Below are 25,134 nucleotides of genomic sequence, written 5' to 3'. Positions count from 1 at the left end.
AAGGGTTATAACGCTTTGGGTTCAAAGAGACCGTGGAAGAGAATTTCAAAGTGGAGCAGTGTGAGGAGAAGACGCAGAAGGAAAAGAGTCGTGACCCGCAGCGCCGTGGTGAAACACGGCGCTGTGGAAGGGACGACGCGGTCAGGCCAGTAGACGGAATCCTCAACACGGGTGGGCAGCTAAATATGAAATAAGCTGCAGGCCAGTGAATGGCCAGGGGCTGCTAAAAGTATCTCTCTGTGGTTATGTACACAATCCGAAGTTTGGCTCGACTGTCAAAGGAAGAATTGCGGTAAAAAAAACATTCGGTTTCCATGCCCTGGATGCTGAGAGCACAGCTAAAGCGTATGGTAATCAGCATGCAAAGACAGAGTCTGATAAATGCTGTGCAAATAAATACACAGCCAAGGCTACGCATTGGCTCAGGGGGGAAATGTCCAAGCCATGATTATGGGATGGCACTTCTGAGACGCCGAGTTTCGAGCAAGAGTTTTGGACAGACATAAATTGGCATTACCTCCCCCCTGGGTAACAAAAATAAAAACAACCTCACAAAAAACTCTCATGTGAAGTGAGTTTGATGAGCACTGCTGAGTCAATATTAACGGCACAAGCCCTCACCCCTCACAAGCATCCCGTACAAAAGCGTGTGCTTCACTCAGTGGCAGCTAGCTTCAAGGATATACAAAGTGGCATCAGAAACTGAGTTAAAAACGCATTTGACTCAGTTTGCCTTACAAAGAACAGATGTTTACTGCATGTGGTGCTGAAGGGAATGTTGTTATGCCATTTTCCAGGATAAGTCATGGTTATTGTGTCGTTGGTATGGGATTCAAATTGCAATATATATGCACTTGCTAATTAATTGGCACTGACATAACAATTACGGGAAAATGGAAAAGTGAAAACGTAATCTCAAATATGTAAATATTTAATTTATTTTAAAATTGGAATTTAAAAAGGGCAGTGTGAGGAGCAGTGTAGAGCCTTGGGGTAAACGAGCAATGAAATTTCAGTCCAGCGTCTGTCCCGCATAATGGGTGACGAGCGTCTGTGTTTGGACCGGGAGGGCTCTCACCACTTTCGGGGACTGACACAGGATGATTTGCATCCGAGAGACTGCGGCTTACGACTTGGACACGTGTCATTACCTGTACACGTCGCTGTCACGATTAGAGAAATAAATAAGCGCATTGAAATTTCTGGGGAAATGCTAGAAGCTGGATTCTTCTTACCTCTGCTAAATGTAAATGAGCGCTCAACTAATGCCCAGTGCCTGTCACCATAGCAACAGGGCCTCTTAAATACTCATGCGGTGTGTTAAGTTTGTTAAGACGATGCACTCAGAGAGTGGTGTGATAATAATAATATACAGCACACAGTACTGTTATTTTAAATAAATACAAGAAGACAAAAAAGCGTATGGCCTTTGTATATCAATGCACGTGGAAGACATTACGCATTTTTAAGACAGGAAAAGGATAGCAATATAAAAAGTTAAGGAAAGATCACGTCAAAAAAGAAATTAATCAGGGAGATGGATGGGACACGTGTGCAAAATAATGGGGGCAGATCACTGGGACAGGCACTGCAGAGGCAACCAAAGTTCAGTGGCAAAGGGTTAGACCTGGTGCCAGACGGTGGTGATGATGAACCAGTAAGGGTGGTGCTTAGATTGTCTGGTGGCAATGAGCACCATCTACAGCATCTGGCTGAAGGAAGGAAGCAATGGGTAGGTATTATGGCGCTTGTTGAACTTCGCGAGATCGATTAACAATTCTACTGTAAAACTGCGAACGGAGGAGTCGGTGAGTAAAATCCCCTTAAATATGGCTCTCAATTGTGTGGTCTATAAACCTTTACACCTTTGGCAAATTCCGACTGCAAAAGCACCCACTACGCTGCCTGCATGTCAATCACACACTTGAGAATGTGTGCAAGAGAGTTGCTTAACTCCGCTCTCTCCAATAAACCAGGCGAAGAAGTTGGCCCTTTTGGAACTTGTGACCCCACCGTACCGGAGGCACGCGGTGCAACCCTAACGCTCTGGCGTGCCACCCAAACACCTCCTTCGAGATCGAGGAGCTTAAAGGCGGCAAAAATTAAAACCGGCGCCGTCAGCTCGCGATATTAAATTCCTGCTCGATCCATCTTGCAAACGTTGTTGCAACAAAGAGTGGCAACTGTGAATATTGATGAAAGCCCAGGAGGGGCGCTTTCATTCCGGGTTGCGGATTCTCACCGTGAGGGCCCGGGGCTGTTGTTTTCCAGAACAACTCGGATTCGTGCTTTGGCCCTGACGACAATTTCATCGTGAATCTGAACGGCGCCGATGAATTTCACCTCCTGCGCGTCCGTGGCCTGCGGGAGGAAACGAAGAAAGCGCATCCGTCTGGAAGTCTGCGAGCAATGACGGGAAGCAGATTTTACAGGACAGCAAATAACATCAAGTAGAGGTCGTCACCAAGAACGCATTTTATGCACATCGTGATAGGGTCCTGAAGGCAGCACAGAGACATTGAATGAACTTCCTGCATGGCTAGGAACATTGAAGCGTACATTGTAGCATACAACAACAGACAAACATCTAAATGTTTTCATGGGCCAGCGTGTTTACGGCCATGAGCTAGCAGTACAACATTCCTCATTCCCATGGTAGAAGTCAGTCGCCCGTCAGGACAACAGATGTCGCCTTCACAGAAAGTAGTTATGTATCAATTTCATCAATCCAGAATGGATGGTAGCTTGAGCTGTCAGCTGGCAGTGATTTGAACCCACAACCCTCTGAAAATGAGTCAAATGCTTTGGTAGATTCCCTGCTGTTGGGACTTTGAAGGTAGTGGTCATACAAAATAGCCAAATCCATGTACATGAACATAATTAGAGATTTCCTGCTCAAGAAAATAATAGCTAAGTTGTAAAATCAAATATCGATAAACACTAAATATGTAAGCATTTAAACTGTGTTCAGTGAATTCCCATCAATGGACATAGCGGGCCTCCCATCAACAACACAGCTGATCAGACCTTATCACTCTGTCTCCTCGAAACATAATTTGGGGAAAGTTGGGAAGCTCAGTCGCCAATCACAGTAGATGGCTCAAGTTCATCAAACTGCACACAGGAACTTTAACAACTCAGAACATGTTACTCGCCATTTTACTCAACTGCCACAGAATAGTAACAATGCTGGCTCCTTGCCCTACTGGACTGCATTAGTCAAAATATGTATGCATACTGGAGGAATCTGATGAGCTATGAAGCTATTTTCACAGATGTCCAGTAGTCCACCCAATCACCTATACCCTGCAATGATATTTAATATTTAACCAGGAAGGAAATATCTCTATGTTCAGACAGGCAACACTGTTAGTTAAACTGTCCATTTCACAACTGAACGGTTTTAAGTTTAACTCTTGGTCAGGAGACAACTCAGTCCATGATTTATCGAAGTGATTGTCAAAATTATTTCCTTTTTGTGGGGAAACCGACAGCGCATGTTCCCCGAATACACTCGCACCGCTGTAGGAATGTGGAATTTCTAGCATTGGTTCATGGGCAGGAGGAGAAAATGGTACCCACCCCACCCCCCTTGAAGAAATCGAAAGTTGAGTGATACCGTTTTTTTATACGGCCAATAAAAGTGAATTACATGGCCTGTAAAAGTGAATTAAAGTATTAAACCTTTGCAGTGGTTATCACATCAAAATATTACCAATGGTTATAGACCTTGTCAGAAACCACAACAGGTGGTACTGGCAAAATGAAACATAGTCTGGGGCCTGTGGACTAAATTGAGCCATCAATACAGATGAACACTACCCCACTGTCAATTCAGCAGGGCGACACTTTCGCTTGAAGTCTATTAAAAGAACAAAAGTGAATTGTGGATGGGCCCCAAATTATGGGTAAGTGTTATTTTTTACCACTTGCTCCAGTGCTGGCAATGGGGATGAGCATTGTACCGTGCTCACTGGACTATTGGGACACCTGTGTTTTCACATTTACTTTTTATAATCGCTTAAAGCTTCTTACATACTCCGCAATCTCCACAATCTCCATCCATCACTGGCGAAAATAAAAAATCAATACATTTATATTTACTATAAACTACTATTTTAATTTTATTTCACCAGGTATAAGGCCCACTGCGCTATATAGCTCTTTTTCAGAAGCGACCTGGTCACAAATGATCGCACAAAGAAGTGGCTCATCATGCGAAAATTTACGGCAGCCAAATAACCTAAACACTTGTTTCTAAATGTGAAGGGTAAAACCGGAAGGAAAATCCGCGCGACCACGAGAAGAAGATGCAAATTATAAATATACAGCAGGTATCAGGGTTGAGATCGAACCCACGAATTATTGCATACCAGGCGAGGTAGTTAACATCTCGCCATTCCTATTAATTTATGGATTTTGTGGGAACCCGTGGTGAGATGGACAGCCTTCACAACATAAACACAAGGGCAAAGCTAACATTTGCTGTACTGTTACAGCATTGCAATTAGCTTAATTAATCAATTACTGCCAGGAGGCCAATGATTGTGGACAGCTGTTCAAATTTGTGCTAATGGAGCACTAAACTAAACTCCGTAAATAACAAAAATAAATATTTATTTTATTCACGGAACACTTATCATGTTTGTCAGCTCTGCCTGAGCGGGGTTTATAAGCCACTCAGATAGAAACACGGAAAGACAAATAAACACGTAGATAGACAGACTAAGGTTTGTATTTTAACAGGCAAAAGCTTATCTCATCCTCAAGGAAGGCCTGATAGTATGTGAGACATTTCAACAAGAAGCACAAATTTTGTTTTCATCACACGAGTTGATGTTTTTTTTAAAAGACAAAACTAAAAATCAGTACAAACAGCAAATACGAGTGCTTAGCAATAACCGAATAACACAAACTTAGTCACATCAGCTCCTTTTGTCAACCCAAAATGTTGACCATCTTTTTAGCCGCGACAAACTGTGTTGATCTCCTTTGACAAGTTTGTAAATATCCATATTATCTGCACCATTCCTTTTGCTCAACAGAAAATTATAAAGTTTAGAGTTGGAGATTTAAAAAAACTATCTAATTCCATGTAACCAGAACACCTTACGGAAGGTTATATGAAAACGAGATTGGTTTGTTAACCTTAGACCTCCGTGTTATATAAGCGTGTATTGAAATGAACAACAAACTCAACACATTTGTCAATCACACTGTAGCCTTAAAATGAATAATTTAATACAGGTGAAGTTTTGGGCAATGGGCCTTCTTGTTCTGATGAATATGTTTAGGAATGTTGTCAATTCTGCTTGTGCACCACTGCCAAACGCAGCATCACCACAGATTGTTTAAGTGTGTATTCATGTTATGCACGTATGTCAAGCTTCCTAACGTCAGTGAGTACAACGCAAACTCTTCTGTCCAGTGCCTCAAAGCTTCAGGTCAATCAACAGATTTTGAATTCATATTGCTTAACTTCCATTATAGCTTACTTAACCATCCTGAAATTGGCTTCTCATCAGCATTGTATATTTTGTGTATGATTCTCAAATTAAATGTTTGTGGTGTTTCAGAAAAAAATTGCAATGAATTGTAAAAAAAAATTGGTTTGTGACTGCAAGATAATGAAGGAAGATGGCATTCATCTATGGCGTACGTGTCCATCGGATTAATCATTCGCAGCCACCACAGCCAGGTCGTGCTGGGGTTAAGGCGCTCGTATAAAATTTGCGTAGCCCGAGTAATAAAGAAAATCCCCACCAGCCCAGCTTCCCTCTGGCAGCAGATATAATATTAGTACCGCGTTTTGGGAAGTCAACAAATGACGGGAGCTGATGTCCTCTGCATGAGACTGACCTCTGCGAGAGGCTGACCTCTGGGAGGAAGGAATTCCAACCACCAACTGCGGCAAAGCTGCCGATAGAGATTAGCGCCACCGGATTGCTCATTTGAGCAAGCAGACACTTTGAAATGTTATCTTGATTTAAAGGAAAGCCGAGACATTTTTTTCCATCCCGATTCCAACGAGTCATATCGCCTCAGTGTTGCCGATTACACAAATGCTGCTGAGCATCTCTATGTCAGAGGCGGAAGCAGCCTAACCCCCCCCCCGTTCACCCCACCAAAATAATATATGACATGCAGCAATGCATAGCAAATGCCCAACTAAGCATGTGTGCGGCTGCTGCTGCTTCAGCAAATATTGCAATAAAAAACAAAAAGGAGACAAGGAGTTTGATAAACGTATGACAAGGAGATAACATTCATCAGCCTATAGGCCTTGCACGCTGCATTTGCGGTAATTGCGTGTGTAATATTTTGTTTTGTGCGTCACTGAGGAGAATTAAAGTCAACAGGTCCAAGTGTCCCGCACGCTGTTATCCTGCGGCCGTAGCGGACTTTCCACATTCCAGTGGGCAAGGCTGTTGAGGCTGCATGAAACGCCGCTCGTTTTGGCAAGCCTCATGTCATAGGCCAAGTCAACCTCAGAAAATGTGCCCATTTCTAGTAATTAAGATTGCTGTTATTTTAATTGTTAATAGTTGATTTATGCAAACAGTACATTCAAGTAGAAACAATACAATTATGTAACAAATTAACGTAAACAAATCACAGAATAGTAATGCCCTTTGAAATGCATCATGCCTCTTTGGCAGGATAGTCCTCCATTCAAATATTTAGACACCCATGACAAAAGTAATTTCTCAAGCGAAATTAGTTATCGTCTCAGCCCAGTTCACAAATGACTGCATAAACAAAATAAAACAATTCATTTGTTTTTTAACTTCATTTAGATAAGTTCCACCTCTTGAGAATTAAACCAAATATCGATGTGATTACCAAGTGATGAACTTTTCTCTATAGCAGGGCATGTGGAAATGTGCATTCGCTAGGGTGTGGAAAGGTCACTAAAAGGAATATTTAAGTAGTTCTGTGAAATCTGCATCCACAGGCAATTCCTCGAACACGAAGAATACAATATTCGTTGAAAGTTCAGGATGAACGCCTCTTCCTGTAACATGCCACCGATATAGCACGTAGGCTTTCACGACCAATATAATTAATGACATAGTATTCTTAGGTTTTTTCCGGTAAAGTCACGTAGGTAAAACATTCAAATTAATGAAAGTAAAATAAAATACAAATCACGACGTTTCGGAGGCAACACAAGTCTCCGTCATCAGGTGGGACCGTCACAGCCAGATTTGCTGCATCAAGTGAGTAATTTTAATGTTTTACCTACGTGACTTTACCGAAAAAACCTAAGAATATGAATCCTTGCAGTCACGAAAGCTTCAAATCTAGAATTAATGACTTAGTGTTTTTTGGTTAGAATGCATAAACTTAAATGTGTTGTAATTCCACCTCCGCCTGACACAGCCAATTAGTACGGTTTGTCATGTAAACAAAACCTGCCAATTTGTTACTATTTCAGCACATCGGTGTGTCAAAGATTAAACCCACAACATTTATAATATGAAAATCACCTGATGAAGCTGGTTGTAATCACCAGAGGAATGTCCTATTCAAATTGTAAATGTTGTGGGTTTGCTCTCAGGAGGCAGTGCTTTCCCATCGCCACCCCGAACCTACTGCAGAAATAAATGTTGTTCGCATAACGGTCGAAGCAATCATTTTTACTCTCATACCTGGAAATTTCCAACATTGTGTGCAAACAAATTATACTTTGGTTTGTGTTTTTTATTGCTGGGCATTAGTGACCAGGCTGGGACCTTTATCTCACGAACACATGATAACCTCGTAAAGTGAAGGGCCTCTGTCTGGACACAAAGCATACACACAGATAAACCATTATTTTTTTTGTACTAAATTTGGCCTCGCCCAGCTGGGAGGACCCTAATTGGAAAGCCCTGGGTGTGAACGCGAGGCTGGGCTGTGAAACTCCACGTGTGGTGTCCGGCGTTATTTGAACTCGCCAATCTCACGAAAAAACACCAAGTGGCTGCTGCATTCGCTGGCAATTTAATTTCAAGGTTGTAACAAATTTGATTATATTTAAGCTACATCTGAAGGGACATTTGAAGTGGAGCGCTCTGTGACTGCTGAAAACGAAAGCGCTGCGTGAACATTGGTGTGGCAAGTCCCATGCATAGCGGCCCACTCCTATACCCCGGCAACTTGCCGGTGGGAATGGTGGTCCGCAAAGAGATGAAGACTGCATAAAACACTCACCTGCTGTGCAAGAAAGTGCCTGTAAGATCTGTGTATGTATGTTGAACTTTTTAGCACCGTATGTATCCAACCATGCTAATCGGAGGTGCGGTAGGTATTTTGCTAACGAACTGCATTTTGCGTGCGGGAGTTTGAGTGTTATTATTTTTTTACACGTGAGTAAGTAAAACTTTATTTTGATGGTGTTTTAAACAATTTGGTTATCCAGCTGAGTGTAATGTGAGTAAAAACTGCATCGTACATTGCACTCCAGGGCATCAAGCACCTTTGGCGAAGGAGTGAAGACCAAGAGAAAGCAAAAGAAGCAGAGGAAGGCAGCAAAAGAGACAGCAACAGCGAGACAAATTCAGAGAGTTCAGAGGTCATGGCTGGATGAGAGCAGCTGGGCAAAGGCAGGGATGGAAGCAAACAGTGGTGTCCTTTGTTCAGTACAGGAAAGGTACTAAACTGCTATTCAACGTTTTTTTTTATTTTACCAGGCAAGGCCCACTGAGCTGTATAGTTCTTTTTTAAAAGCGACCTGGCCACAAATGAAAGCTCAAGAAAGTGGCCTAGCATGTGGAAATGTATTGCAGCCAAATACTCTAAACGCAAGTTTCTAAATGTGGAGGGAAAAACCGCGTGTTCGCGTGACCACGGGGAGAACATGCAAACTCCAAATATATAGCATGCGTCAGGATCGGGATCGAACTCACGACTTCCTGTATACCAGGCGAGGTAGTTAACATCTCGCCACAGGCTGACGACAACCATAAGAACAACGTTTTATTGGGAATGACCCTCGTGGAATATTTTTTTCCAGATTATTCCACTAGATGGCAGACGTATTATGTAATCAAAAATGATGGCAATACCCTTGCACAACTGCACATGAGAAGATTCATCTTATAATTATGATGATAATGGTGACAACAGCAGTATGATATTGCCGATGTACATAATGACAATAATGACGAATCTGATGATGCGCACGATGAATGTGATGGTGATGATGGCAATGATCACAGTGAGAATGCTCCTACAATTCTACTGCCACCGTGCAATGCTTAACACACTAGATTTGCAATCCAGAAGTTTCAAGTTAAAAGAATGGGAACATGCAATCAATTCACCTGCCTCTGTGCGCCCAGCAGTAACCCCACAGTTAGTCAATCGGCAGGTCACATGCGGTGGGCTAAAGTGTGGGTAGTACCACCTCTTTGAAGACAACTGGACAGCGTAGAGGAGTAGGCCAAAACATCCGCCAGAGGAGCTTACTAGAGCTCCCGCCAATCTGGGCTGTTCTTCCAACAGTAGCAATAAACAAGCAGTTACAGGGCTGCACCTTTGCATCTGCCGAATCTCTCGCTGAAGCAAGTGAAGGTGTGGGTGGCAGCACCTGAAGCAGGTGAAGGTGTGGGTGGCAGCACCTGAAGTGGGTGAAGGTGTGGGTGGCAGCACCTGAAGTGGGTGAAGGTGTAGTGTGGCAGCACCTGAAGTGGGTGAAGGTGTGGGTGGCAGCACCTGAAGTGGGTGAAGGCGTGGGTGGCAGCACCTGAAGTGGGTGAAGGTGTAGTGTGGCAGCACCTGAAGTGGGTGAAGGTGTGGGTGGCAGCACCTGAAGTGGTTGAAGGTGTGGGTGGCAGCACCTGAAGTGGTTGAAGGTGTGGGTGGCAGCACCTGAAGTGGGTGAAGGTGTGGGTGGCAGCACCTGAAGCGGGTGAAGGGGTGGGTGGCAGCACCTGACGTGGGTGAAGGTGTGGGTGGCAGCACCTGAAGCGGGTGAAGGTGTGGGTGGCAGCACCTGAAGCGGGTGAAGGGGTGGGTGGCAGCACCTGAAGCGGGTGAAGGGGTGGGTGGCAGCACCTGACGTGGGTGAAGGTGTGGGTGGCAGCACCTGAAGCGGGTGAAGGTGTGGGTGGCAGCACCTGAAGCGGGTGAAGGGGTGGGTGGCAGCACCTGAAGCGGGTGAAGGGGTGGGTGGCACCACCTGAAGTGGGTGAAGGTGTGGGTGGCAGCACCTGAAGCGGGTGAAGGGGTGGGTGGCAGCACCTGAAGTGGGTGAAGGTGTGGGTGGCAGCACCTGAAGCGGGTGAAGGTGTGGGTGGCCTCACCTGGAAGAGCTGGTGCTCGAGACGCGGCATGGCCTGCACGCTCGTCACGACGTGCTCCACCAATCGCTCCAGGGTGGCCGCCACCTCGGCCAGCGACGGGCCGAACGTCACCCCCGGTATGGGGGGCCCCTCGCCAGCTGCAGAGCCCCCCAATGCCAACGGGCCCTCCACTTCCACCGGCTCCTGCAGATTACGAAGGGGAGTAGGGGGGGGGACCGTGAGTTTTAACCCTTTCACTGCAAAATTTTCGTCTCTTTTGGAGATTCAACACAGAGTCCGGCTTGTGCGTCTTTCATCCGGCGAGCCACAGCGTCAATTGATGAAATCGACGGTCGGGTGAGAAGACAGATTCTCGGATTTTCGCGCGAGAGATGACGGCACGTGCAGCAGCCTGCGACGTGTTCCGGCGAGGTGGCGTGGCAGGCAGAACGCTCGGCTCACTGCCAAGGTTCACTTTAGGCCATCCTCCCTCCTCAACGGGGAAAACGAGTACCACTTTGAGAGAAGTCAACATTGGTCATCCTATGGAGAGACTGGCCCCTGCAGTAAGAATGCACAAGTCACTGCAGGCTCGGGATTAAGATGAGGAGATCAACAACATACCAAGATACTTTGAGCAGGCAAACACTTTTATTTTTTTAATTAATATAACCTGAGAGCACACACATAGCCTAAACATGTATTATTATACATTTATCTTATATACATACCAACTGACTTTGGCTGACCATTCTTAATATAAGTACCAAACAATTCTAAGTCTATATAAGGTTTTTTTTTTAAAAAAAAGAAATTCACCTTTGAACCCAGAATTCATAGCCACTCCGACATCACAGGCCACATAGCAGTATATTGGGATTCATGAATTTGCACATGTTTTTGGGATTAACGCGAAAATACCAGAAGTGTGCGTTTTCACAGGAAAAGGCAATTCTCATGGATCGCATGTTAAGACTGCCGCTCGCTGCCAAAACACATCATGTACGATCTATTCCAGCGTGAGGTCATCCCTAAAGCGGCCAGGTGTAAACACGGCAGTAGTGGAAAACACATTTCCCAATGTCCTTGGCCTAATGGTTTCGAGATTTGGTGTTGGTTTCTCACCAACGCAATTACGATTTCGAATATTTTCATAGGGCGGCAAAACAAAATTGGAAGGCGCTGATTTGAAATTTTGAGCACAAAGAAACTTGGGAATAGAAAAGCATTTAAAATTAATGAAAATGATTATTGATTGGCACGTTTATTACTCGAGCAATTTATCTGTTTTTCACACTGGTGGATGCGGAGAAATGAGGCAGTGAGGAGGAGTGCGACTCTAATTCCTCATTTCATTAACCGCCAGTGTCCTTGTAAATAGCGGGAAAGGTCACGTCATAGAGCAGCTTAATGGAAAAATGATTCGGCGCATTCCCAAGCGCGTAGCGGGCGCCTCGCCTGCAGCGCGGCGAGTAAATCACTATTAATTGCGATATTACACGGGCCCTGGAACCTCCCAGCACACCGAGACACGCGGTCACGTGTGGAACCACTCACACACGCAGCCACATGAACACACACACACAAAGAACCCCCGTATAGCCTTAACAGACTATAGGGGGCAAGTGCCGTTCATGAGCACCTATGAAGGCCGGCACGGCACGCGAAGGGGTGGGTGGCCAGCACCACGCCCGGCCGCCTTTGTCTCCCCACTGGCGATGTTTACACATCGCACTAGGTACTCATTTGAGGCTGAGTCGATCTAGGGGAGGCCCAGGACCGGTTCAAATAATCATTACCGGTGTAGGCCGTGGGCAGGAATCGAACCCGTGTTGCCAGGTTTGTAGCGCAGCGCGCGAACCGCTACACTACCGCTCCCAATACACACACACATACACACACACAAACGTGCAATATATGAGGCAGATGCCGTAGCCCATAGCTCTCTAGCTAGTCCATGAGCACAAACGAGGGCAATTTATTACTGTGTATAGGAATCGCAGATGTCTTCATTGCCCAGATGGTGAACTCTGCCCCAGTGTAATAAATAGTGAGCCGGACGTGATGGGCTCTGACAGATATGTGGTATTAACCCTTCATTGACTTCACACCCACAGGTCTCTTTAACGTGAAGAGATATGCCATGCACACGCCACTCACTGTCTGCATTCTCAGCGAAGAGACTGCTGTGCCAAAACCGGGAATGCGGGAGTACTCCAAACGCAGGACTTGCACACCAGCTAATTACAGTTCAGCACAAGCCAGCCACACTCGCCGAGACATGAAACGCCACCGATGCGTTGTCTGTGTTCATTTGACAGTTGGCTGGCACAAGTTCAAATCCCAGTCAGGGGGGGATGAATTTGCTCCATCGTATCTCTTGGGTCAAAAAACAACAACAAAGTACGACCTTGGAGTAAATAGTAGTCGTTTGCAAATGGGTATACTGGCCCCTGCTGTAAAGCAAATTTCCAGGTCTGGGAAAAAAGTTACCCCCTTTTCCGTTGGGACATCTGAGCCAGGCCAGCATGATGGGGACCCTCATAAGTGCAGGAGTGGTTTTCTGCACCAAGCCCAAAACAAAGCATGATACGCAAAGACGCGTAATAATGACATATGTCGCTGATGTATCCAAGAGAGCCACACTGAGCCGTAGGTCTCTTTTTCATGAGGGTCCTGCATTCTCTTTTTTAATTTTAAGATGCTCAGACAATTAATGATAAGTGTGTATTATTCTCGTGGGAGGAGACCAGAGCACCCGAGGGAGCAAAGACTCTACTCCCATACAGATGGAAACTGATGTTGATTAGTCCACTTGCTGTCCTGCCTTCTCGTGGCGAGCCAGGGTATGACACGTCGACGCCCATGGGAAGGGAGTTTCAGAACATTTGTGTGATCCACCAACCCTCACCTCCACAGTGCTGGACTAAAGACAAGCACAACCACCACCCAGGGGGGTCATAAAACATATGAATCTGGCGTGGGGCCAAGCAGGGCCAGGAAAGGGGCTAATCACGTGTTAATTTTGTGTTGATGTGAGTCAGTACACTGTGAGGACACAATGTCACCACATCATTTACGTACAATGTTGAACTAATCGGAGGTGTGGCAAAGCTTGGCTTCTGCAGTGGTTAAATTCAGCTGGCCACTCTTGAGCCGTGCCCGGCCGGCTTGGCACAACCCTGGCATGGCTTTGGTTGTGCAGTGGAAAAGAAGAGATTCAAGGTACATAAGCGTATCTCGGGATAGTTGAGTCACCTGCCGGCCAGGGGCCAGCGACGATGATGATGGCCTCCCTACAAGGGGCGTAACATTTTGCGCGCCTTTGTATTTCCATTCATCGTTGCCCTTCAGAGTTGTGATTCCAATCAAGAATGATTGTTGATCACTGTGGTGAATGCTGTGGCCACATATAATGTAAATATAGATGTAAAAACACTGATATTTTCTCACGTGATTCGATGCATGTCGTGTGAGCAATAATAATAAATAGTTGATGAATTAATGCATCATAACACCCATACTTCCTACCATAATATTGTATTCAAAATGAGCTAATCAGGAACCTTCTAGCAGCGGCGAGCCGTTGAGTGAACGGCTTATGGGGCCTTGCCAACGATGTCCTGCTACATCAGTGGCACACAATTAAGCGCCAGGTACTAGCCCGGGAGAGCGTAGAGCCAATTATCATCACTTGCCTGCATAGTAGGACCCTCCAATTTGGACCGGAAAAGTGCGACGGTGCCAAACTCCCACGTGAACGATGCAACGGCGTTTCCCAATTCATCGTTGTGACATTAAAGCCTAATTACATTTGTCTACAACTGCCCATGCAAACTGGGTCGGGCCGGATATTTTTGAATTGCGTTTCTCAGAGCCGCAAGAACGCGGGGAGAGCGGCGAAGGCTGGGACAGGAGAAGTGGAGATGATGTCAATGTGTCGGAGCCCTGAACTTTAACTCGGAAGGTTGTGAGTTCAAATCGCGGTCAGGGCTTCAGCCAGCATTTGGCTTCTAGCATTGATAACAATCCCTGGAGTCAACAGTCATTGTACCGTGGAGGCAATGGGCTCCCATCATAGGAACGTTGAATTTCCACGAATGACTCGGGGGTCATCGTCCGAGAAAATCGGTGCAAAATGTTCACTTGTGCGTGGAGCCGTTATGACCAAAATCTGAACAAAAATTAATTTAGAAGAGTTTTCATTTCTTCATAATTCCTTTGTGAGATTTCCTAGCACGTGTAATGAATCTATGGTGTGTCATGAAGCCGAAAATCACGCGTAGATCAGAAATATAGGACAATAAAAAGAAAAGTGACTTCACGAATGTATGCACTATGTTGGACTTCTTTCGCAATGACCACACTTCTAACGACTTTCCTGCCAAAAATGGTGTCACGTGGTGTCGAGTGACGTCATTTTTGTGAGTCATCAACAAATTTGAAAAGAAACATGTTTTTAAAGTGCTTCACTCATTACTTTTGTTCCTTGTTGGCAAGGCACGGCACCTTGCAACTTTTTTTGTGAAAGGCGCCTTATTAGTGCCCATTATTATTATTGTCTACCCTTAAAAACAAAAACAAAATTCCGAAAAATTATATAATTTTATAAATCTGAAACTCGATCTCGAGGGTGAATGGAGAAAACCCATGTCATGATCCTACTTCCTCTACTGCCTCCCCCACACAGCTCATCGCCCCTCCACGTGAGTGTCTCCCGACGATGCTGGATTACAAGCGACCACACGGCCACCACACACGGCCGCACGATGGGCAAGCGATGCCTGGTCGGGGAGAGGGCCGAGAAAACGGCTGATCGCACGGCACGGTCATCTCGGGGCGCTACGGTGGCGAGAAGTCATCTCCGTCGCCTGGTATGCAGGAGGTCGTGGGTTCGATCCCGACAATTACCCCTATATATTTGGAGTTTAGATGTCTCCCTCCCCGTGCTCGGTACGGATTTTTCTCTAGGTCCTTCGGGTTTTCCCTCTCCGCGTTTAGAAACATGCGTTTAGAGCATTTAGCCACAATAAATATTCCACGTGATAAGCGACGTCGCTGAGGTATCATTTGTGGTCAGGTCGCTTCTGAAAAAGAGGTTATCGCTCAGTGGGTTTTACCTGGTAAAATTAAAAAATAAAGGCAAAACGTGCCTCAGCACACAAAGCCCCAGCACCTATTGCGGATAACAGACAAGAAATACAATGGGGACATGAGGACTTTTGGTTGATGCGGCCATTGTCGGTGCAATGCAGTGGGCCAATGGAAGCCCCCACGTTGTGATTTCAGGGGGCAGCTTCTCCAGTGTGCCCCCCCTCCTTCACCTCCCAACCCCCACCCCCCACTATCCCCATCCCCCCTCCCCTACCAGCAGCCACCTGGTCCTATCACCAGAAGCAATTTACATACAAATTTCACGTCCCTCTCCGGATTCACACACTCATTTATTTATTTATCTTGTCCAATTTCATTATTTATTTGCCTCCCTGCTTATGCGCTTATTTATTTATTTCTTCACGCATCTAAGCATTTTATGTCAACTCGTCTCGTCGCGCCTACAAAATCCATAATCCATTTTGGAGCCACCCAGGGGTTGAGGAGATGGCTTAACCCGGGCCAGGATTGCTTACGAGCACGGGAAGAGATTGCAGCCTGTGAAAACTTGTGCCTGGCCGGGGGCCAACGGTTTTGACAAGTCACGAATTCTAATGCGCAATGGGGGGGGGGGGGGTTTGCGGCGGAGATGGTAATGGTGGGTGGGTGGTGGGTGGGTTGGAGCGGCGGAGACCCACATTGGCCCGTTAATTGACTTCTTGAGAAACGATGCACATTTACAATGCAATCTGTCACGAGGCGCTAAACAAATTACCGCCGGCGGCCGGAGGAATTAGTCTGATAAAAATAATGGCTCATCATACTACAGGTAGACAAGCATCATTTTTGTTCCGGAGTTTTCAAGTTATGTCCTTGGGCCCAAGGGTGGTGAGTTTCATCTTCTGGTGTGTGTGTGTGAACGTGTGTGCGTTTGTGTGCGAGCGAGCATGCATGTGTGCGTGCGTGCGGGGTTGCACTGCAATCGTGGTGACTTGGGTGAGATTTTGAGCTTGTGTCTGTCGCCTGGGCATCATCTAGGTCAACTCAACCTCAATTGAGTAGCATGGTGAGGAACACACCACCTCCATCTTGTGTCTCTTGCCAGCCTTAATAGGTGCTCGCTGACAGCCCTTGCAGCCTTTTAGCATAAAAGGCCAAATGGGAGGTCTCTGCGGGCAAGGGCATGTTTACAGTACTTAAAGGTGTGCACGTCTGTGTGTGTGTACTTGTTATCTGTATCTGCTAAATAACGCGCAATTAAATATTATTGCGGCTTCATTGATGTCGCTTGCAAACAGACAGATAGAGGAGAGAAAACAAAAGCGGAGTTATTTTGTGTCCGTTACTCGGAGGAAAAGACGATCCGGTTTTGTGGACTGGAAATTTGAGGGATTGTTGTTGTTAGAGTGTGGACATGTTTTACTCTGTGACTCTTGAGGCCTGCCTCTCTTCATAGTTGACACTGTTTGATGTGACATCGACTACAACCGAAGGAAAGGACACTAACAAAAAATGTAGTGGTAATTTCTCCCCCTGCTCTTATCTTCACTTAATCTGCACAAGTATGAAAAATGTATATTTTTCAGTATGCATCTATTTTTTGTATTAACTGTGTAACATTGTAGATGGCTATTGATGAGGTAACTATTCATACACTTATTTAAACACTAGTAACCTAAAACATAAAAAATAGGGCCCCAGGGTGTGAAGTACGATCTTCAACTCTAACTATGTCTCTCTGCTATGAAGAAGGGGCATTCCCCGAAACATCACCTATTTTATTTTATTGACTTTAAAGCGACAGCATTATTGACAAATGTGTTGCGTGCTTTTGTGAATTGGGCTTATGAACCACTGCCAAGGTAGCAACATCTCTGAAATCATCTGTGGTTACAGAATTAGCTTCTCAAATGGAACTCACAATTTACAATCCTGGCTGGGAGACAATTTATCCAATGCCCATAGAGTGGATAAACTGAGTACCACATTGCAAGAACTCACCAGAAGTTGTCCTGTCCTATGGCAGGAGACAGAATCACCTGGCTCCTGGCATAGGATTGTGGAATGTCTGCTACTAATTCACCAGCGGTTAAGGTAGACACAATGTAGCAGTTACTCATTTTAAGTTAAGTTGACCTAGGGGAGGCTCAACCCAAGTTCACAGCCGACCAGTTCTCTGATATGTTTTCGTGCGGACTGCACAACAGTGTACACTCCCGTCTATTTTCCCAATGGTGTTGTGCACCGCCAGGAATCGAGCCCAGTCCATGATAATTTGAGTATAGCGCGCTCACTCACTCACTAATGTGCACAGACACCGGCACATGCACACACACAGACAAAGATCCCCCCTATAGCCTTAACAGACTGTTGTGGCAAGTGTTGTTAGTGAGAACCTATGAAGGCCAGAGCAGCACATGAGGGGGTGGGTGGCCAGCACCACACCTGGCCCCCTTCGTCTCCCCATTGCCGATGTTTTCACATCGCACCAGATACTCATTTGAGGCTGAGTCGACCTAGGGGAAGCCCAGGAATGGTTTAGATAATTGTCACTGGTGTTGGCTATGAGCGGGAATCGAATTTGGGCCGCCGGGTTCGTAGCGCAGCGCGCTTACCGCTACGCTTCTCCTCCCCATTAACACACAGACACGCGCACTCACACACACACACTCACACACTCACACTCACACACACGCACACACACACACACTCACACACACACACTCACACACACACACACGCACTCACACACACGCACTCACACACACACACACACGCACACACGCACACACGCACACGCACACACACACACGCACACACACACACTCACACACACACTCACACACACACTCACACACACTCACACACACACACACGCGCACTCACACACACACACACCTGCATCGTCTTTACTTCCTATGCTCATGTAATTAGATTGAAAGTCCCAGGGAAATGTATCATGATCATAATCTGGCACATCCGTAGAGTCTCCAATTATAATGTACGCATATAACTCAAATGGCAGTTCACTCCCCAATACTCTGAGGGTGAATTGCATTCATGCTGTGGTCAAAGCCACAGTACAATACATTAACCCATGTTATCATGGTTTTATTACCTCCCTCACACACACACATATATAGACAAAGATTCCCTGTTTAACCCTAGAGACCATAAGGGCAAGTGCTGTTGGTGAGTACCGACTAGGGAAGGCACGACGTTTGACGGGGGTGGAGTGATCAGCAGAATGACCTTTGTCTCACACACACACACCAAGCACTCAATTAAGGCTGAGTCAACCTCGTGTGAGCCAAAGCCAGGTTCAGAAACCTACTCTCAAAGTACACGGCAGATCGCAATAACTACTCCACCACAAACAAGGACAAAGATCCCCTGTGTAGGCCACACAGGCGGGGCAAGTGCTGCTAGTGAGCACCTACGGAGGCACGTCACACAATGGGAGCGGTGTGACCGGTTCCACGCCTGCCCGCCTTTGTCTTCCCAGTGCTGATGTTTAAGGCTGAGTTGACCTCGGCGGAGGCCCATGATCAGTTTAGCTAATCACCAGCGATGTTAGTCGTCGCCGGGAATCAAACTTGGCACACCGAGTTGATAGCGGAATGCCCTCACGACTAAATCCCCCTCCAATGCGGTTGGCTACGTACGGTGCGAAAGAAGTTCAACATACATACAAATAAAGACAAGGATCCCCAATATAGCCTTCGAAGACTGCTGAGACAAGTGCTGTTCTGGCCGAAACGGCACGGGAAGGGGTGGGTGGCCAGCACCACACCTGGCCACCTTTGTCTTCCCAGTGCTCTTGTTTACACAATGAGCTGGCTTTTCTCAGGCTGATTCGACCCAGGGGAGGTCCAGGACCAGTTTAGAAAATCGCGACTGATGTTGGCTGTGAGCGGCAATCGATCTCGGGTGGCCGGGTTCGTCGCACGGTGCGCTAACCACTGTGCCACGACACACACAAACGCAAGCAAAAACACACACACACGTTATACGTGCAAATAACATTTTTTGCTTGTCAAACCCAGGTGCAGTTTAATCAAATAAAGTAAACAACTCTGCTTTAAATGAGCGCTTCCCAAAAAATGTATTTAACGGCCTGTCTGGACAACAGTCAGGTTGCCACTCACACTTTGGCATTTCAATTACAAATACGCCGGCTTTTCAGCGCTGTCCCAGCGTATGCCACAACTTGCATTCGTCCCGAGCCCAAGTTCACGGTGACATTGCCATTCTGGCTCACAGAGAGTCCCATTTTCGCGCCGACGTGTGTCAGCGCGAATGCACATGCTTCGTGGCTATATTTTTTGTACGTGACATTATTGTCCGTGGTGGATGGATAACTCCGAATAACCAGACGACTGCTAAAACGTAGACAAAAACTATTTGGTAGAGGGAACATGACAGATGTGTGTTAATTACTTAAACATGAAACATTACATCACAAACTAATTACAGTTAGATGCGACTTGAATGACATGCAATATATGATAATCTAATTATTCCTTGCTACGTACAAAGTGGATTACAACTCAATGAGCATGGGATGGCACGAATATCAAAATCTGAATAGTTATATATTCTGGAGGAATCCAATGAGCTGTAAAGTTTTCACAGATGTCCAGTAGGGGCAGGTCAGAACGTTACGACAACAAATAATACAAAAACACGATAGGAGTGTCAAAGTAGATGAAAAGTAAACAAATCACACAAAAATACGAATGAAACTAAACTCTTTTTAATTTTATCAGGTCAAGCTCACTGAGCTATGAGCTTATTTTAAGATGTGACCTGGCCACAAATGATAGCTCAACGAAGTGGCTTAACACGTGGAAACTTATGGCAGCCAAATAATCTAAATAAATGTTCCTAAATATGGAGGCAAAAACTAGAGGATGCTGAGAAAAATCTGCGCGACAACGGGTAGAACATGGTTTTCATCTCTAAACCACTGGCCTAAAGTCCACATTCCTACAGACGAGTCATATCTAGATGCTGTACAGCATGGCGACTGTCAAATGATGTGGTTCCTTCATTGACCCAGCCTGCTTGCCAGTCGAGCGCTCTAACCACTGCCGACCCCAGCTGGAGTGGATGGTGAACCACGGAGACGCATTGCTGGCTCGCCTACTTCCTTGAGAATGTTATCCCCCCTCATAGAGTTGGTGTGGGTTTTCTCCGTACATTCTAGTGTTCTCCTAACATGAAAACATATCCAAAAATAAGGCAAATGCAAACAATGTTTAGTGCTTTGAGTCTCCTAACCGAGTCTGTTTTCCTCGGTGAATGGTGATTGCTTCTCGCTTGGAATATACTTTGCGTGCTGTAACATCAACACTGAGTGCTTTGCTCATTGATTAAATCATCATCGTCATCACCGTTTATTATTTATATCGCACCGTTATGCAGTATAACTCAAGGTGCCAATTAATGAGGGATCGATGTCTGGTGAAGGTTGCACCAGTTGGTTTGAAGAGCGGCTGCCATGGAATTTTTTTGTCGCAAAATGATCATTATTATGATATCGTTTTCCCATGACTTTGTAATAATTTAATGCATCCTTTTTTGTATCGCACTTGTGCTGCTCTGCAGTACTTCTAATGTGGATATATGTTACGTATAAAGGTTCTTCAGTTGAAGTTTACTCAATGTAAGCCTGCAGTAACATGTTTGACTACAAAACTACAATCCGTGACGCTTATAAGGCACATGCTGCCTGTGGCACTCAAATACATTAAATTAATTATTTGCAGATCTTCCGACGGCTGCTGCTGCGTTGGTAGTGGTGCACCCGTACAATTAACAAAAAGCAAACTAAACACATTCGTCAATAACACTTTGGCCTTAAAAGAAAAATATACGCAATCGGCAACGTTCTGGGCAATCGCCCTTCTTCATGAAACATTAACATTTTAAGGCCACAGATTTTTTTGACGAGTGTGTGACAAAAAATGTACAAACTATATAATTAAATAAACTATTTGAATTTTGACATGATATAAATCACTGTGCCGCCAATTAGTCGAGAATACATTTTTACAAAGTGTTATTTTTCACAGGTAATAGATATTACCTGGAGATTTTTTAAGGAAATAAAATATTTCCGAAAAATGTCACAAGCAATGAAAATCGTAATGTGATGATATTTTGCGGAACGGACGATGCAATGATTGTGGCTATCGTGTAGTTTTGATAAACGTTGGTGTCACCAAATTGCGGTAATCCTCGCTGATGTCAACAATATCTGCCCCTTGGCAGTCTCGTTCCAGCCATCGTGATGCGGAATGTCCAACCTAAGCCTTAAGACTACCGGCAAAGATGAGTACTGCCCATTGCTCAACAGAGCATAGACACTGACACACACACAGACATGTTGTACAAAGGCATGCGTTGCCTTATGATATTGACCTATTGCTCTGCAGCCAGGGAATGCCTATACCTTAAAACGGTCAATAAAATAGACACATGTTTGGCTATGGGGGTACATATCTGAGGTTAAACGATCAAGTTTGGATGGATATAAATACTGATGCCCGCGATGTTGTTTAATGTCCCAATCGTTTGGGATGTCTGTGAAAAATATATACGGCCGTTTAACGCGCATTACACGAACAACCTCTGTGCGCACGGAGAAGCGCTGCTCTTGTGAGAGTAAATAATTTACGTCCCAACACAAAATGTCAAGCCCCCGTTCAAACGAGCAATGCAGTGGCACTCCTCTCCATTAGCAGCCCCGACGAAACAACTGTGGAAATTCCACATTCCCAAAGGCAGCGGCCATTCTACCCACCCCCCCCCCATATGATGATGACAAGGTGAAGGTTAAATAGGTAAAGGTGCAGCCTTGCAATTGCTGGCTCGCGCCACCACTGGCAGAATGGCTCCCAAAAGAGGAAGTTTCAGAGGGCCCCGAGAGTCGGCGTTTGGCCTACTTTTCTCCACTGGCCAGTGGCATTTCATCCTCGCAGCAGCGGCTTTTGGTTCAACATCGAACAAAGACGGCCACTGCATCACGCACTTTCAGATGCACTTCTGCGGCCGTTTGGAAAGATCTTCTAAATATTAGGAAGACACTGGGGATATGCACTTTTTAGATTGAAAACTTTTTCAGAAGTTACCTGCCCACAAATGATAACCCAGTGAAGTAGCTTATCATGTGGACATTCATAGCAGCCAAACACTCTTAATGCATTTTCGATATAGCTATATAGTTCAGTGGGCCTTACTTGGTAAAAAAAAATAGTCATCGTAATTGGGATGCCTGGCCAGATTTTATTTTATATTAAGTAAATAAATAACAGAATTGCCACTTACTTTTAAGTTTGTGGCAAATAAGACCTCAGCCCCATTCCATCCACACTCCCAATTGCCTACGCGTGTGGCATCACGATGGTTATTGCAGTGCCTACAAGTGTACGCATCAATTATGCAGCATTCCATTATCGCAAGAATTGCTTGGGGATGAACTGCAGCTCTTTCCTACACCTACAAATATGCTCTCCACAGTCGAGGTTACTGGAGCAAGCAAAGGCAAGCAGAGGCATGCCAAGGCCTTGAGAGACGGAACAAGACTTCTTGGGTCCCGTTGAGTTACACAGTGCCTCAGAAGACATGTTAGGACCAAAGCTACAGGAGCACATCACTTTGCAGTTCGAAACTAGCTTCAAGAGGCTCCGTTTCGAGCCATGGCAAGGGCACAGCAGGAGAAAGTCAAGGCCCTATCCTCTCCAATCAGAAAATAAGCGTTTTATGTGTTGATGTCTCCATGGCTCACAGTGAGTGAGGTGCAGTAACAACTCACAGCATATGAAGTGTCCATCTAAAATGTGTTGTTTTCACACATTTCAGCGTAACGGAAGGGAAAAAAATGCCATATATTTTCCCCACCTGCCAGCTCGAGTTATTTCATCAGTTTATAAACCTATGCTGGGCTGCAGTGTTCACATCACTCTTGCAGATGCGATTTTTTTTTCTCGCAGCAGCCTGACAGGACAGGCACGTAATTAAATCCTGAAACATCATTTGCCGACTCTACGGGGCTCCTGGCAGCGTCACTAAAAATCATTCTCATTTTAATCCACAAAATAAACCTGACACCCAATATCCTCGTCTCCTGAAACTGATTTTCGAGCCACTAAACATGTAAAGTGTGGCTGAGTGGCACTTGTGGCTGTGCGCTCAACTCACAAACAGAAAGGCTGCCAACTTCAGATCCTGGCTGGGAACGAACACTCGGCCAATCGTTCTTCTAAAGTCGACAAGATAAGTACCACCTTGTGGGATGTGGACGGTGGTCGTATTAAACTAAATTAAAACAATTTTTTGTATTATACCAGGTAAAGGCCCACCGAGCTATGTAGCTGTTTTTCAGAAGCGACCTGGCCACAAATGAATGCTCAACGAAGTGGCTTATCACGTGGACTGTTATAGCAACCAAGTACTCTAAACACATGTTTCTAAATGTGGAGGGAAAACGCGGAGGCCCCGGGGAGATAACATGCTAACTCCAAAGGTACAACAGCAATCACGGTCGGAATCGAGCCCACAACCTCCTGTATACCAGGCGAGGTAGTTAACATCTCGCCACGGTGGTATGCAGCCTGCCCCCCACCTCGACCCCCCACCCCCATCCAGTGCTGGATTAAGCTAGTGCGGGGCCTGTAGCATATGTTATAACGGGGTCCCAAATGATAAAAAACATAAATATTAAAACACGTAAATGTTTAACTTGCATAATATAGTAATTGTATTTTTTCATTTGCTATACAGCCAGTTAATACGACAAATCGCTAACCTTAAACACCCAGTCGTTCATAAAAGTTGAAGGCGGTATAGTACTATAATAATAGAATCACTGAACCGGAATTGATTGCTTGAAAGCATTTAGCGCGGGGCCCTTGAAAGTGCGGGGCCCGTAGCATGTGCAGCAACTTTTGCTACTAGGATAATCCGGCACTGCCCCCACCCACACTCCACCCACCCCCCTCTCGTGTAATGAGAATGTGTTAGTACCAGTGCAGGGCTGCCAAGAGAGATGAGCATTGCCCCCACTGCTCATTTGAGCAGCAAGAAACTTTGACTTTTGAAAGATGGAAAAGTTGCGACACGTTCCAATAGTTTAACGTCTCATTTTCACGCGAGAAATTTGGAAAGTTATATCTGCGCAAACCGCAATGGGTAATCGCTAGTTTGGCTGCTTTGAATTCCCATGTGAGCCAGTCACGACACCTTTGGACCTCATCCAGTGGCTTGGGAGAGGTGTTTTGCAAATTGCTTCGAGTGTTCTGCGTAAGGGAAGTACTCATGTGGGAAATTGTTGGAAACCGCTCCTACCCCTCCCACCCTCTCTCTCTCTCTGTAGAGCCAGGGCTTGTTTGACTTCACGCAAAAAATCCAACTTGTTTCCATTTGCTTATTATTGATTTATCTAAACCTGCTCGTCTCTGCCTGTTTACTTCTGCGGGTTGGTCTGCTTATTCCTGGCGGGTGAGCAGATGACTAATGGGGTCAGATCATTGACCCAAAAATGCAAAGATCCGTGGTGCAAAAACATTAGACTGTTAGAATGTGCACGACACTGCTTGGGCACGTGGAACACATATACTCCGGTGGGTGAGACACGACTTCCCTATGGAGGTAAGGAAATGTCAAAGTGAAGGCAGGCCTACTCTGGTTGTCATAAGTGAGGTAGGAAGAGGATGCACTTAAGCACTTTGCATTACAAAAGGGAACCAGTTACTAAATTGGCCCACAT

At 45.5% G+C, this 25,134-nt stretch overlaps 1 protein-coding gene across 10 annotated transcripts in view; it reads right to left on the bottom strand.

Annotated features, from left to right (window-relative positions):
- The window catches only part of LOC144934736 (dynein axonemal heavy chain 3-like), an 864,594-nt gene that overhangs the window by 506,355 nt on the left and 333,105 nt on the right, over window positions 1-25,134 (bottom strand). For all 10 annotated transcript variants that reach the window (XM_078860821.1, XM_078860816.1, XM_078860817.1 and 7 more), the window contains 2 exons: window positions 10,290-10,472; window positions 2,243-2,361 (listed from right to left, as the gene is read on the bottom strand). In XM_078860821.1, the coding sequence (XP_078716947.1) occupies window positions 2,243-2,361; window positions 10,290-10,472 (302 nt within the window). The remainder of the gene's footprint in view (window positions 1-2,242; window positions 2,362-10,289; window positions 10,473-25,134) is intronic.

The sequence above is a fragment of the Lampetra fluviatilis genome, chromosome 11, assembly GCF_964198595.1.
Source record: "Lampetra fluviatilis chromosome 11, kcLamFluv1.1, whole genome shotgun sequence".
Classification (NCBI taxonomy): domain Eukaryota; kingdom Metazoa; phylum Chordata; class Hyperoartia; order Petromyzontiformes; family Petromyzontidae; genus Lampetra; species Lampetra fluviatilis.
This window is presented reverse-complemented; position numbering and strand designations above follow the sequence as displayed.